The following is a 14,367-nucleotide window of genomic DNA, read 5'->3' as shown; positions in this document are numbered from 1 at the left end:
TATTTTATTACATAAAAAAAAACATATATTTAAAAGAATATGATAGTTAATAAAATGGTTTTTTAATTATTTTATTTTATTGTAATTAATTAAGTGTATAAGTCGTTCGAAATTTGTATAAATATTAATTATTTAAATCATCTACTATTTAGAATTAAAATCTAAATTAAACATCGTGTGAGGTGGGTCTATCAAATATGTTGATTCAAGCAGAATAAATTAAATTTTTCATTCAGATTAGTTTTCTATCATCGAAAGAAAAATATGTATTAAGTACAAAATTATGCCTTTATCAATTAAAATATTAATATTACGTATGAAATTGCACTTTGCATTAAATCTGCTATCTACATGGTATCATTCATTTAATATTCTGATAAAGCAACGTGAACAACTTAAAAATATAAAACGTATGAAGAGATTACGTAATGAAGTTTAATTCTAAATTTAGAACAAGCACGTGTACCTAATTTTCATTTGCTCTGAATAGCACTACAAAGATTTCTTTCAGCTAAGAATACATTCAGTATATAGATACCGAGAATGTATTCTACTTCGTTGAAAAATGCTATAGCGAGTAATTATTATAAGTAAAAATTAAAAAGAGATGAATTTAAGAAGAATATTCTATATTCTTCATATATTTCCTCGGCACATTGTCTGACTCATTGATCTTAAATCTGTTTCTCTTCGTTTCAGTCCATTTTTTCATAGATATCAATTCACAAAGTGAATATTATATTGTCATTGATTGCCATTAGTAGACTGCGAATGTCTATGCCAATTCATATTTGTATCAAAATGATCAAAAATATGAAACCTCGTTTGTTTCATCACCTAAATATTTGTGGTTTACTTTGGGTATTTTATATACTTCCTGGCGTTACAAGTTTTCTGCAAATATTTGTACTTTGAAATTTTCCACAAATATATCTAAACATCTGCAGTCCAGTCATTAATGTTGTCTAATGACGATTATTATTAACGTACATTATTGTACTAAATCAATACAAATCAATGTTTGAATGTGACGGATTTTTCTTCCTTCTTAATAGCTCGAATCAGCGCTAGACTTAGGGCAGCTATTATTATCTGCAAATTTTAATTTACGAAATATAGTAACTTTCAAACATTTATGAAATAATCTATTTCTAATATTCATCTTTTTATAGATATAAAATATACTTGATGCCTTACATGGAGCAGACATAGACCCAATGATAAACCAGCTAGCCAACCCGATCTACCCTCCAGAAACCACGAAATTTCTTCGACACATCCGTAGAAGAAGGCGTTTCCAGTAACCGTGTTCCTACATTCAGTGGGTAATGGTTTCCTCAAGGTTATATAATCCATCGGGCCATCGGCACCACAGCAACCGATCTATTTTAAAATCATGCTCTGGTTATTTTGAAACAATTATTAAAAATATCTCTTAACAGATTAATCCCTTAACACACAGATCTTTCCTCAGTTTGTCGAAAATGATTCTTGTAATAAAAAATAAACTTAGAATGCAAATGAATGAACAACATATTTTTTATAGAAATCTTGAATCTGTAAAGGTAATTTTAATTATTTATATGTCACAGGAATGAAGCGCATTAAGCGATTAAATTACATATACTTTACATATACTTCGTATAAAATATAACATATTATCTTATTCATTTGTTCTACATTGATTATATCAACGTGAAATAAAAAGTCATAAAGAGATTACATTGATTTCTCTACAACGAAGATTATTACTTATTAATCTGCTAAATAATCCCGAAAATATTTTCACTTGTAATTAATTATATAAAGCGTACATTTGTTAACACCGTAATAAAATAATAAAACATATTATCTTACACTCTCTTGAATTAATTGTAGAATGTACGTCGATCTTTGATCGTGGTAATTGTTGATGAGTGAAGTCATGGATCGTCGTATAAGCGGCTGAATATTACTGTCGTAGGTGGAATAATCGAGGAGAACTGCTGTCCCTGCCAGGCCAAGAACGTAGGAAAGTAATTGCAATCCTACATACTTGAAAAATCAATACAATGGTTGCTTAGGATTCGCATATTTTTATAGTCAATAAATACTCTAATTAATACAAAATGTTCTTAACTTTATAGAGAACTTAATTCATTGAATACAAATACATATTCTTAACTTGATATATCTTGCCTAATTTAAAACGAGTTAATTATTATGATAAATATAATGATAATCGTGAAATAATAATGTGAATAATTATAGTCATAATGTATCTATGTCTTACAACGTAGAGACCAAGGATATGTTCCATAAGAGCGACTCCACAGCCAATGAACGTAATAATTACGATAAATATCGAAGCCGCAAGTAGGATGTAAATGCCGATATAAAATTCATATATTTCAAGGAACGCAACCCACTCCTGGAAATCTGGATCCATCCTTAGCCACATGCATAATCCAAACATTGAGCTTCCAAGTAGCTAAGATACATATAACATTTAAAAAATTATTTCAATCAATTATTTTAAATAAACTTTCTCATTTTTCTTCTGTAATTATCATTTAAGTCGATTGTCGTGATAACTTTCGATCGATTATAACATTTAAAAAATTATTTCAATCAATTATTTTAAATAAATTTTCTCATTTTTCTTCTGTAATTATCATTTAAGTCGATTGTCGTGATAACTTTCGATCGATTATACCGATAGACTTTTAATTTTTATTTAATAGATTCTATATTTTAATTTAAAAAACAAATAATTTAGTGAAAAGAATAAAAAAAATCATTGCAGTGAAAGAAATTTTATAATAAGATAAGAAAGGGATAAGAAAGGATAATGCATGTAAGTATACATATGTAAGTATATATGTAAGCATATATATATATATATATATATATATATACTTTATCGAATAGTTTCATTTCTAACGTTTAGTTCTTAAGCCGTTACAGTTTCGTATTCGTCACGCAGATAAACACAGATATGATAGTTACGCCGCGCCGTGAGCTGACTCATATTGATTCAAATGGAACGAGGATGTGCCTATGTTGTAACAAGAAGCATTTCAAATTAAATTGCCTGTGCAAAAGCGTTTACGTTAGGTATATAGTGTTTTATAGTGTATAATCTATCATTAAAAACCATTTACATGAAAAAATTACTTCCTGCAAAACAGTTGCATGTAATGAATCGATTATTGATAACAATGTAAAAAGAAAGAAAATAAGAAAGAACGTATATGTATACGTAGATAATAAAATTGGCAGAAAGGGATTTAAAAAATGATGTTTTCCACGATATTATTATACTAAAAATCGCATGTTCTTGTCATTCAATGACCCATTTAATGATAATGAATACCATTTAATGTTAATTTTTACATGAATGAGTCGATAAAAAAGTGTTTGATAAATTTGTTATCAGTTAAATGTAACCATATTTGATTCTATTTTTACGCTTACCCATATGATGGCATTCAAGCAGAAAATGGTAAATTTTATACACTGAATTCGTTGCTCTAATTGAGGCCCGGAAGTTTTACCAACCATTGTTTTAGAGCTAGTTTTTACACTTGTGTATTCCAAACAAATTTTACAATAAAAAACACGTTTGAACGCAGATTTCTTCCGCAAAAATCACTTTTTGAATTAATATCAAAACGTGGATAACGTGGTAGCTATGGACGTATACGACAGTGTACACCTGATTCTTCCAGCTAGTATTCTCTTTATCACCGACAAATATAAGATAACTGGATAAGCGTGCCCTAGATAAGAGAATCGTTGCAAGTGACTCATTCATTACAGAAAATGATCACTAAAGCAACCAGCTTTGAAAAAGGGATGAGCATCTTTTGTTGTTGTTTTCCTTTTACGTCATATTGCTCATATACGTACTGTTGAAAAATGAATTTAAGGATGAATGAAACAGAAAAAAAATGAGAGATTATAACAAAAGTTTTTATTGTTATATTATATATAATACATATGTAGAATCTCATTTATAATTGTATACAGTTTCGTAATTGATTTCGAGTATGTATAATATATAATGTATTCAGATAAAAATTTTAAGCTACAACTTATAGAACCTTCGCAGGAAATATCGTTACAGATGTTGGATCTAAAATTAGATGTACGGTTCTCGTTGTATATGTATACATTCAACGAACGCGTACTTTTCTTAGCTACATATATGAGCGAGAGTGGATGAATTAACTCTGATAATTAATTACGCACATGCTGTGTAGTTAAAAACCAAGCAGTTAAACCAAGCAGTTAGTTTGTAATTAAACAATTAGTATTGCAGCAATAAACGTACAAGCATATTACCTGTTTAAAATATATTTACTAATATCAAATATAATTATATATATTATTTAGACATATATGTACCACTTTTTATATCATCATTATTTTATTATTATTATCATCATCATCATCATCATCATCATCATCATCATCATCATCATCATCATTATCATCATTATTCTTATCATTATCGTTATTATTATTGTTGTTGTTATTATTATTATTATCATTATGAAACATGTCGAAATTTATAACTCAATTATGTTTACTACTCAACTAACTTATGTTTTATTAACTTATAATTAATGTTATTTACATATTCTTAAAACTATTTTACAGTATCTACTTATTTCTTAATTTATTTAATTGTTATTTCTTATCATAATAATGGTTTCGTTTTGAGTTTATCCTGTGTTTTCTCTTCTTTATTACTACTCCTGGCGGGAAGCTCTTATCTCCATACTATTTTTTATAAAATTTGCTTCTATAACTGTTTTCTTTAAATTCTAAATCATCCTCAATTATAAAAGTTAATCGTCTTGACTCTCATGACACCTAACCCAGTATCGGGACAATTTTTCAGAAACATGATCGTTATTACTTATTGCTTAATTGAAACATTAATTTAGGTTACATCAACAATTATTAATATTGAATATTTATATAATTTATAATAATAATTAATATTTACATTATTCATGATTTTTACAATGTGTACATTAATGTTTATTAAACAAATATTAAATTCTATAATAATCTGTTAATATTTCTATTGAATGTCTTGTATATTGAAATATTAATACAAAAATAGAGGGAAAATTCATTTAGAAAATTAATATAATATTAATTCCTAAGTTATTTTAATATAGCATGTTATTTTGATTAAATAAAATTTTATCTTTTACATTTATCGATAATCTCGTGAACCAATCATACGCGGGTTAATACGATAGCGATTTAGCTAATAAACACCCTACTAGTGTACACAATAACTCGCATGATTATGATACTTTGCGATATAGAGCAAAGACATTGCAGCATCAGCATCAGAAATGGTTTATAAAACGAATATATAGCTGGGAAGTGGGGATATAGCATCAAGCAAGACATTAAGCTTTGCTGATGTGGAAGTTTCAGTAAGCTGAACTGAACTAAAACTAAAATAGAAGCTATCATTACTTTTAGCTTTAACGTTTAAGGTCCTAATAATTTCGTTCATTTACCAACTTCGGATAATTTTTTCTTTTTATCGTGTTTAAGTGAGCTATGCAAGAATTCATGCTTCTTCAAATTTTGATTGGTTTTTCTGTTTTGGCAACGGCAATTCCAAAGCCGGAAGATGAACATAAATCGCGAGTTATCAATAAGGTTTGTTAGTCATTTGCAAATATATACATAAATCAAACTATTTAGATATGTATGCAATAAAAATCTTTCATTTTCAGTTGCTTTATAGTAAAAATGATTTCTTACATAAACAAATAAACAAATCTTCAACGCATAACCTCGTGGAATACATTTAAATATCCTTTTCTCATTGTTCTCCTTTCTTTGAGATAAATTTTTTTAAAATAAATAATATATATGCATATTTTTAACGAATTTTCACTGTGAATAATATGAATTTATTTATATATTTTTAATTCACGTTTCTCTAATAAGATCTATTTCAGGAACCAAGTAATGAAGAACACTATGTCAATTCTCAACATAATCCTGCCTATGATCACGAGGCTTTCCTAGGTGAAGAAGCAAAAACTTTTGATCAGCTTACTCCTGAAGAAAGTACAAGAAGGTTAGGAATAATAGTTGATAAAATAGATAAAGATAAAGATGGTTATGTTACTGGAGAAGAACTTAAAGACTGGATATTATATACTCAACAACGCTACATACGAGATGATGTTGAACATCAATGGAAATCTCATAACCCTGAACAAAAAGAGAAACTTCCATGGACAGAATATTTAGCAATGGTTTATGGAGATATGGATGAACATGAAGTAGAAAATTATGAAAAATCTAAAGATAATACTTTTTCATATGTTGCTTTGCTTAAGAAAGATCGTAGACGTTGGGCAGCTGCAGACCTAGATGGTGATGATGCACTTACGAAAGAAGAATTTCTTGCTTTCCTTCATGCAGAAGAGGCAGATCATATGAAAGATATTGTAGTGATAGAAACTATGGAAGATGTTGACAAAGATGGAGATGGGAAAGTATCTCTTTCAGAATATATTGGTATATATTCCACTTCCTTTTGCATTTAATTTGTGCAGATATTTGGTGAAAATTGTTTAAAATCAATGTTTCTTATAAAAAGAAATCTTTTATTATCATGTCTTTTACAAAACAGTAAAGTATACCTTTTCCTGTAGGTGATATGTATGATGGTGCAGAAGGTGAAGAAGAACCAGAATGGGTAAAAAATGAAAAAGAACAATTTTCTATGTATCGGGATAAAGATGGCGATGGTTTCCTAAACTTTGAAGAGGTGACACATTGACACATACCTTTATATAAAATATATGACTATATTAAAATAATAAATTTCAACTAAACAAATATTTCAATTTAGGTCAAAACATGGATTATCCCAGCTGACTTTGATCATGCAGAAGCAGAATCTCGGCATCTCATATTTGAAGCAGATACGGATGCAGACCAAAAACTTACTAAAGATGAAATATTGGAAAAATATGATATTTTTGTTGGTTCTCAAGCGACTGATTTTGGTGAGGCATTGGCCAGACATGACGAATTTTAATAAAATTTCGTATGTCATTTTGAAATAATTATACCTTTATAAACGAACAAAAAGCATAATTGTGTGAAACATCAAGAACAAACTGTATGAAACATTTACTAAAGATACTTTACCTTTATTAGTAGACTAAGAATTTTTCTATAATGGCTGATTTTTACTTATTTTCATAACATTGTTAACTAAAAATCATTACATCCTCCAAAAGTGTAAATATGTATTAATCATTGTAATAAAGTACAAGTATTTTGAATATCGTTTTACTTAATAAAGTATACTTTGTACATTGTATATATCTAATGGCTGTTGTAGTTATCTCTTTATTCTTTATATGTAAATAAATATACTTGTGATTCTTACATCAAGTTTAATATGAGACTCTACAATGGATGCAATATCTAATATATGATTAGTCATTGTGATAACAAATATTTTTATCAGATAAGCTTTATAAAGGTGGTCAGTAGAATAAGATGTTCAGAGTAAATCAGTGAATAGATCAAAATGGTGAAAATTAAGTTATATGTATTTTTAATTATCTGTGGAAGATTTTTATTATCAGGTAATTATATTCGACATGATAAAATTTTAAAAGAAGTAATAAGATTACATTTACCGTTTACTTTCTAGTTAAAGCAGATGATAAATCATATTGTTTTAATCTCACTTGGGTAGAACCTGCATTAAAAAGCACTAATTGTTCTAAAATCAAAGATGCTCCCTGTATTGATCCTATACTTTATTCAGGTAAACAATGTCTGTCTTCTTTCAAATTATTCCTCCACAATAATGGTACTATTTGTATATTTTTAATTATATTTATGCAGAAGAATTATAGTAATCAGTAATTACAAAATCATAATTGCTACTTATATTTTAGAAAAAGCACCAAATGCATCTGAATATGAAGAATTTTGGAAATCGAAGAAACACGTATGTTCTGTTGCATCTGGCAATGTTTGTATAAAATATACTTTTACTTATAATAATGAGAGTAAGTATATTACATTATAACAGCTCATATTAAAAAATATAAAATGGATATCATAAAATTAAAAATGATTGTAGTTGTTAATACATCATCGTTTTGTGGAAAAGTAATAGAAGATGACGTAATACCTATTACATCAGGATGTTATAAAGAAAGTGTAAGTGTCATTTTAAGTTCATTATTTTATATTTTAAAAATACTACAATATGTAATAATTTTTATTTAACTTATTTATATATTGTTTACATAAAAAGGTATTCCTCAAGAATTATTTAATATTTTGAAAAACCTTGTTAATAGAGAGGTTTGTAACAATAAAAGGGCAGTTCAAAAGTACAAAATATTATTATTTTAGATATTAATTGATATAGGAGTTGTAATGAATTTGTAACATGTTTAAAAAACTACTTGAATTTTAATTGATTTTTGGTTACTGAAAAGTAGAATTGCTTCCTTATTACAACATCTCTTTCAATTTTTATATTCATTGCTTGATTTTATATATTACTAATTTTTGTTTGTAGAAATACATTCTTGTAAATCTATATCGTTAATATATTTGTAGATTGAAGGTTACATATTAGAAACATGTGCTTGCCAATCTAGAAGGGGGAACATGCCTTGTAATTCATCAGTAAACGTAAACTATACTGTTATTTTTATGATTACAATATTATCATTTACATTTTGGATTTCATATATTTGTTATTAATATATATTTTACATTATACATAATATGTATTTGATATGTCATTGTTATTGTTATTGATATAATTTAATTTATAATATATATATGTAATGTATATCTACATTTACTGTACATAATGTAGTAATATATTACATAGTATTATAATAATATTACTATATTATTTTTAATATATTGTGATTTAGATATTTATAAGTAGCAAACCAAAGATGTGAATAAAATATACAATTTTTAATTTATCAACAAATGTCTAAATCTTTTTATAGAAATAACTTTGCTAAAAAAGAATCAATAGAACTGTATTCTACAAAACTTATCTCCAGCATGTGAAGTATTTATATAGACTAATGATAGTGAAGAAATTTATTGCAACTATAAAATTCGGTTTCCCAAACTTTGACTGATATGCAATTCTGCTGCTAATTTTCATGTTGAAGCCGCTGAATTGAGCTTCATATATGATAATACTTGTAAGCGAGTATCTTCATTTTGTACAACTGGCTTTGTGTAACTTTTCTTTCTTTACTTGAATGAACCATACTTTATTAAATTGTTCTGTATTTTTCTAGAGTATATTCACAGCGACACATTTCTGTTACAACATTTGAATTATAATCGCACTTGATGAAAACGGTAAACATATCCACTTTCTCGTTACTTGTAAAACTTATTGCGACGTAATTGTACGTTGACGTTATTTGATATAATTCTAGATACTGTAATGGTTAATGATTCAATGAAATGTACGGAACTATGTATATCAAGCAACATAAACAATACTTGTCTCACTTGTCTGTCAGTAACATAACCACTTTTTCAATACTGTCAGTAGCACGGTGCATCATTAACAGTATCAGAAAAGTCCTTTCCTGATAGTATAAACTGTTTTCATATAAACAGATCTTGTATCTTGAATAATTTCGGCACTCATGTATCAAAGCATAAGGAAAACTGTCCGAAAATTGAATCGTGAAAAATCAACATGGAAGACAAGAATCTCTACATGCGTGAAATGCCGGCATGAATGTCTCAGACAAGGATAGAGACACACTATTCATGTATATTTATCTTGCAAGAACGAGAACTTTGTTATCTACCATGTTGACTTTTCACAACTCAATTTTTAGATAGTTTTCCCTAGTGAATGTCGATACGTATTTATATAATCGTAATATGGACTATGGACTAGACTTTAGTAAACATAACAGTAACGCTATACCTCAACGTCGAAGCATATTGTATAAAATTTGAAATATTTCACGAAATATTAATTTTCGTGACGTTGTATCCTAATACTTTTTTGTTTAGAATAGCATGAGGAATCAATTAATGTAAAAAGAATCATAGAACTCCATTTTTAAAAAGGTGCAATTTTATTTCGCAATTATATGTTGCGACCTGTGCACTTCTGAAAAGAATCACGCTGTACAATGATTGTAATGAATCTTGGTAAAGGACGTAAAATTTTCCTCTACAAATTCTTTTTACCTGTAAAATAGCAACAAAGTTATAGTTCAGCCCAATTATTAGACTCACCCTGTATAGAAATAGTAGGAACGCTTTTCTAGTAAAAAGGCGCAACACATTGTTAAGTTTAAGAGAATACAAATATTCCTATTTAAATTCTTTAACGAAGTTTATAAAGAAACATGTAATATAAATAAATAAGAATTTCTTATTGAAAATTATTTTGAGATTCTATATATCGAAATCATAACGGGTCTGTAATTGGACATATCCGTTTATCTAGGAACTTTTCGCAACAATATTATATACGTGGTTGTATGTATACAGACAGAAAACTATTTATATGATCCGTTTATGAATCTGCTGGTAGTGCGGATCACGAACAAATATAGTGACTGATTTTGTATTAACCGCATGGTATATGCTTTAAAATTGTATATATCACTTAAATATAATATTTCCTTTACAATATGTTAAGAAGCCGTTTATTTTAAGTATAATGTAAACGGATATTCAGGAGTGATATACTTGCCGATAAATGTAAGCATTACATCGTTATACTTGATATGATTTTACAAAGAAACATTTGTTTTAGGTTACCAAATTATATTTAAGATTATTTTCTATGTCACAAGTAATTTAAATAAAGTTGTTTACGTCAATGTTTTTGTTCTATTGTATAGATTTTTTACATTTCTTTTGTATACAACCCGCAAACAGTTTCAAATTATCCATTTTTCTCTTCTTTCAAAGAAGGAAAATACAATATTTATCACAGAATAACTTGTTTTTGATAGTATAAAGAAAACCTACGTTTAATAGAATGTTTGCTACAGAATTTTATTTTTTATTATATAATTCAATAAAAATATTTTGTTACTCATGCATGCAATTTTGATAATGTTTTTTTTTTTTAAAGAAAATATCACAATATGGCAGAGCAACAACAGTCACCTTCTGGCTTTAAACGTATGTCTTTAGATAAAATTATTGAAGCTATGACTTCAGATTTAGAAAGTTCTAATGGTCATTATGTTCAATTTGATGTAAATCCACAACAAACTACGTCTGATAATTGGGGAAATTATTCTTCAAATCAAACAACACATTATATTGCTGGTCAATCTTGTCATTCTAATCCACCCACAATGCAATCCATGCCTCCAATGGGTGCTCCTCTTTATATGCAAGATATGTCAAATTATGATTCTCCAACAGATTCAATCTACTTTCCATCTCAAGCAGTAAATCACTTAGGTATAAATGAAAATAATGATTTAATTGGCACTATAGATGTTGGAAGAGGCAATTATATTAATGTAATTTATGGAAATGCTTCACAAATTATGGCAGAACAATGTCAACTTTCAAATATGACATCTTACAGAAATCAAAACATAATTGATCGAGAATATGGTCTTTTTAATGATCGACACATGAATGTGCCATCTGAATTGCCAACTCAAAATTTTAATGGAAAACAATTAATTGAGAATTTGGTTGGTAATTGGGTGCCAAACCAGTCTGGTACATATAGTCCCTTTGGTGGATCTCCAAATGTAACCCCAGTACTGCAACCAAACATAGATCCTGAAGAATTGCCTAGAAATTCAACTGACTTTCAACATAAGAAACCTCGTATGGTAGCAGAAGTTAAACCTATGCGACCCTCTTATTCTGATGTTCTAACAAAATCTGCTCCAACACCACCATCTCCTCTAACAGTTCAATCTATAAAACCCAAAACAGAATCTGTAAGTAAGAAGGTTTCTAATAAAAATTCAAAGAATAAATCTAAATCTACAACATTAAAGAGACAAAATTCATCTGGTAGTGATGATCACAATTCTCCCAAAATACAAATACCACGAAAAGTATTAGAAAAAAATAATTCGAACCTCCCAAGACGCTGGGTATCATTAGATAATCTTGGTTCACCAAATGAAGTTCATGAAATAAATAGTTTTGATAGATCAAACCAATTTGAAAAGAAAAAAGTTTCTAAAATATCTAAGAAAGCAGAAAAGGGAGAGACACTCAATAATTCAAAAGTTCAAAATAATAATCCTAAATCTACTGGAAATATTCCTAAACGTCCCATACAAATAAATAATAATTTAAATATAATAAACACCTCCAGTGAAACTATTTATTCTGAAAAAGTAGAGAAAAATCAACAGGTTGTGAATAAAGTAAATAAAGAAGAAAAAAAGGTAACCAAGGAAAAGAATTCTAAACGTTTTCAGGTTGAAAAAACACAAATTAAAAAGGCTCAAAGAAATCGAAGAAGAGAAAATAGGGAATCACCAGTCAAAGATTTATATAAAAACTTAAATAAATATGCTAGCCATTGGATTAAAATCGGATTAAAAATATTTCATTGGTTACTACATCTAGTATCTGATGTAGTTAGCATGAGTGCTAATCTTATGATTCTTCTGTAAGTAATGCTTAATATAAGAAGTATTCTAACTGAATTTTATAGTATACTATTTTTTAATACGTTTTGTATAATACCAATAATCAGACTTCTGTATTTATATTTTAGTGGAAAATGTGGATGGTATCATACTATACTATATTTAAAATATTTATGGGTTTATATGGCTACGACATTTTCAAAAATTCGTATTTTGAATGCTATTGGCAAACAATTGGATAATTGGTTTGGTAATAGTAAATTTGCGTTTTGGCGCAAAATAAAAACTAAAAATGAAGCAAAAGAAGAAAATAGTAATTGGATACATGGTGGTCTTGAAGCCAATATTGCATTACCTAGCACTGGTGAAGAGGCTATGAAAAGATTATTAGCTTGTAAAGGAAAGGATCCCTACAGTATACTTGGTGTTACGCCAACATGTTCAGATGATGATATTAAAAAGTATTATAAGAGACAGGCCTTCTTGGTTCATCCAGATAAAAATAATAAGCCTGGTGCGGAAGAAGCATTCAAAATTCTTGTACATGCATTTGATATAATTGGTGAACCGGTACTACATATTTTTGTACTTACCATATAATAAAAAATTTGTCCCAAAGAAAAATTATATTTTTTATATGTATTTCATGTTCATATTATCTTTGTACTACACTCTCAATATTTTAGGAACGTAGACAAGCATTTGATCAAACTAGACAAGTTGAAGCAGCTTGGGGTGTATTAAGTGATTTACTCTCTCAACTTCAAAGAAAGATGGAACAGGCAGCAAATACAATAAGATGTACAAATTGTGGTTTAAGGCACAAAAGAATTCCAACACAACGTCCTTATTATGCAGCAAGATATTGTGCTCAATGTAAAATACATCACGGTGCAAAAGAAGTAATTATCAAAATGTTATATGAAAGCAAATGGATTGTACTGTGTTTTTAAATGTACGGTTTTCAAATTAATTAGGGAGACATTTGGGCAGAGTCTCGTTTAATGGGCTTTCTTTGGCATTATTATGCCTGTATGGAAGGAGCAGTATATGATATCACAGATTGGGCAGCTTGTCAAGCTGATAATTTAAAACACCTAAGAGCAAATACACATAGTGTTCAGTATAGAATTGTCTTAGGTCAACGACCACCATCACGAACGGCTAATAATGGTAAAAGACGCCAACAAATAGATCCAAATACCAGGTATTGAATTTTTGTTAAATTCACAAATATCTTGTGGTTTCCGATATTATATAACTCTGTAAATGATTGTATACATTGAATAGTGAGGCAGATTTTGAGAACTTTTTAAAAAAGTTATACAATCACACCAAGACCGGAAATTCAAGTCCACCAAATCAAAGTTCTTTTGGAGGGGACTGTAAGCGTCGTAAAACTAAACGTAAGAAGTAAAAAGTATGGCAAGTTACTTCCTAATCTCTTAGCATCCATCATGTATAATTATACAATAATATACATAGTACTCCCAAATGAATTCTTATATATTCTTTCCTTCATACAAATATAAATAATATTCATTAATTTTAGCACAATATTGGAATCATATTGATGATGAATTTTAGAAAGAATACGTAATTTTTGTCATAAAAATATTTTTTTATTTTTATTGTAATGAAAATTTATTTTTTAAAAACGTATCTACTTATGCAAAAATATTGCAAATTACAATTTATTTGATAACTTGGTGAC

At 28.1% G+C, this 14,367-nt stretch overlaps 4 protein-coding genes across 5 annotated transcripts; 3 read left to right on the top strand and 1 right to left on the bottom strand.

Moving 5' to 3' along the window:
• Positions 1-415: 415 nt before the first annotated feature.
• On the bottom strand, positions 416-3,730 carry LOC132905655 (tetraspanin-2A). 2 transcript variants are annotated; one of them, XM_060957166.1, is made up of 6 exons: positions 3,457-3,730; positions 2,273-2,470; positions 1,858-2,034; positions 1,198-1,383; positions 991-1,092; positions 416-894 (listed from the first exon to the last, which is right to left on the bottom strand). In XM_060957166.1, the coding sequence occupies exons 1-5, from the start codon at positions 3,541-3,543 to the stop codon at positions 1,015-1,017; spliced, it is 726 nt and encodes a 241-aa protein (XP_060813149.1). In that variant the 5' UTR covers positions 3,544-3,730; the 3' UTR covers positions 416-894; positions 991-1,014. The 2 variants fall into 2 exon arrangements, with proteins under 2 accessions (XP_060813149.1, XP_060813148.1); XM_060957165.1 differs by lacking the exon at positions 416-894 and having other exon boundaries at positions 960-1,092.
• A 1,579-nt stretch (positions 3,731-5,309) lies between these two features.
• On the top strand, positions 5,310-7,216 carry LOC132905454 (calumenin). Its single transcript, XM_060956754.1, has 5 exons — positions 5,310-5,441; positions 5,566-5,673; positions 5,979-6,546; positions 6,684-6,799; positions 6,884-7,216. Exons 2-5 carry the CDS (start codon positions 5,572-5,574, stop codon positions 7,070-7,072), a joined length of 975 nt encoding a protein of 324 aa, XP_060812737.1. The 5' UTR covers positions 5,310-5,441; positions 5,566-5,571; the 3' UTR covers positions 7,073-7,216.
• Positions 7,217-7,454: 238 nt separating this feature from the next.
• On the top strand, positions 7,455-8,806 carry LOC132905457 (uncharacterized). Its single transcript, XM_060956756.1, has 5 exons — positions 7,455-7,631; positions 7,700-7,816; positions 7,950-8,063; positions 8,138-8,217; positions 8,626-8,806. The coding sequence occupies exons 1-5, from the start codon at positions 7,574-7,576 to the stop codon at positions 8,770-8,772; spliced, it is 516 nt and encodes a 171-aa protein (XP_060812739.1). The 5' UTR covers positions 7,455-7,573; the 3' UTR covers positions 8,773-8,806.
• A 1,739-nt stretch (positions 8,807-10,545) lies between these two features.
• Positions 10,546-14,148, top strand: LOC132905452 (dnaJ homolog dnj-5). Its single transcript, XM_060956751.1, has 6 exons — positions 10,546-10,773; positions 11,153-12,673; positions 12,782-13,223; positions 13,340-13,555; positions 13,631-13,860; positions 13,944-14,148. The coding sequence occupies exons 2-6, from the start codon at positions 11,166-11,168 to the stop codon at positions 14,068-14,070; spliced, it is 2,523 nt and encodes an 840-aa protein (XP_060812734.1). The 5' UTR covers positions 10,546-10,773; positions 11,153-11,165; the 3' UTR covers positions 14,071-14,148.
• The last annotated feature ends 219 nt before the right edge of the window (positions 14,149-14,367 follow it).

The sequence above is a fragment of the Bombus pascuorum genome, chromosome 3 (assembly GCF_905332965.1).
Source record: "Bombus pascuorum chromosome 3, iyBomPasc1.1, whole genome shotgun sequence".
NCBI classification, from domain to species: Eukaryota; Metazoa; Arthropoda; class Insecta; order Hymenoptera; family Apidae; genus Bombus; species Bombus pascuorum.
The sequence above is the reverse complement of the archived record's forward strand: the minus strand, read 5'-3'. Positions and strand labels throughout refer to the sequence as shown.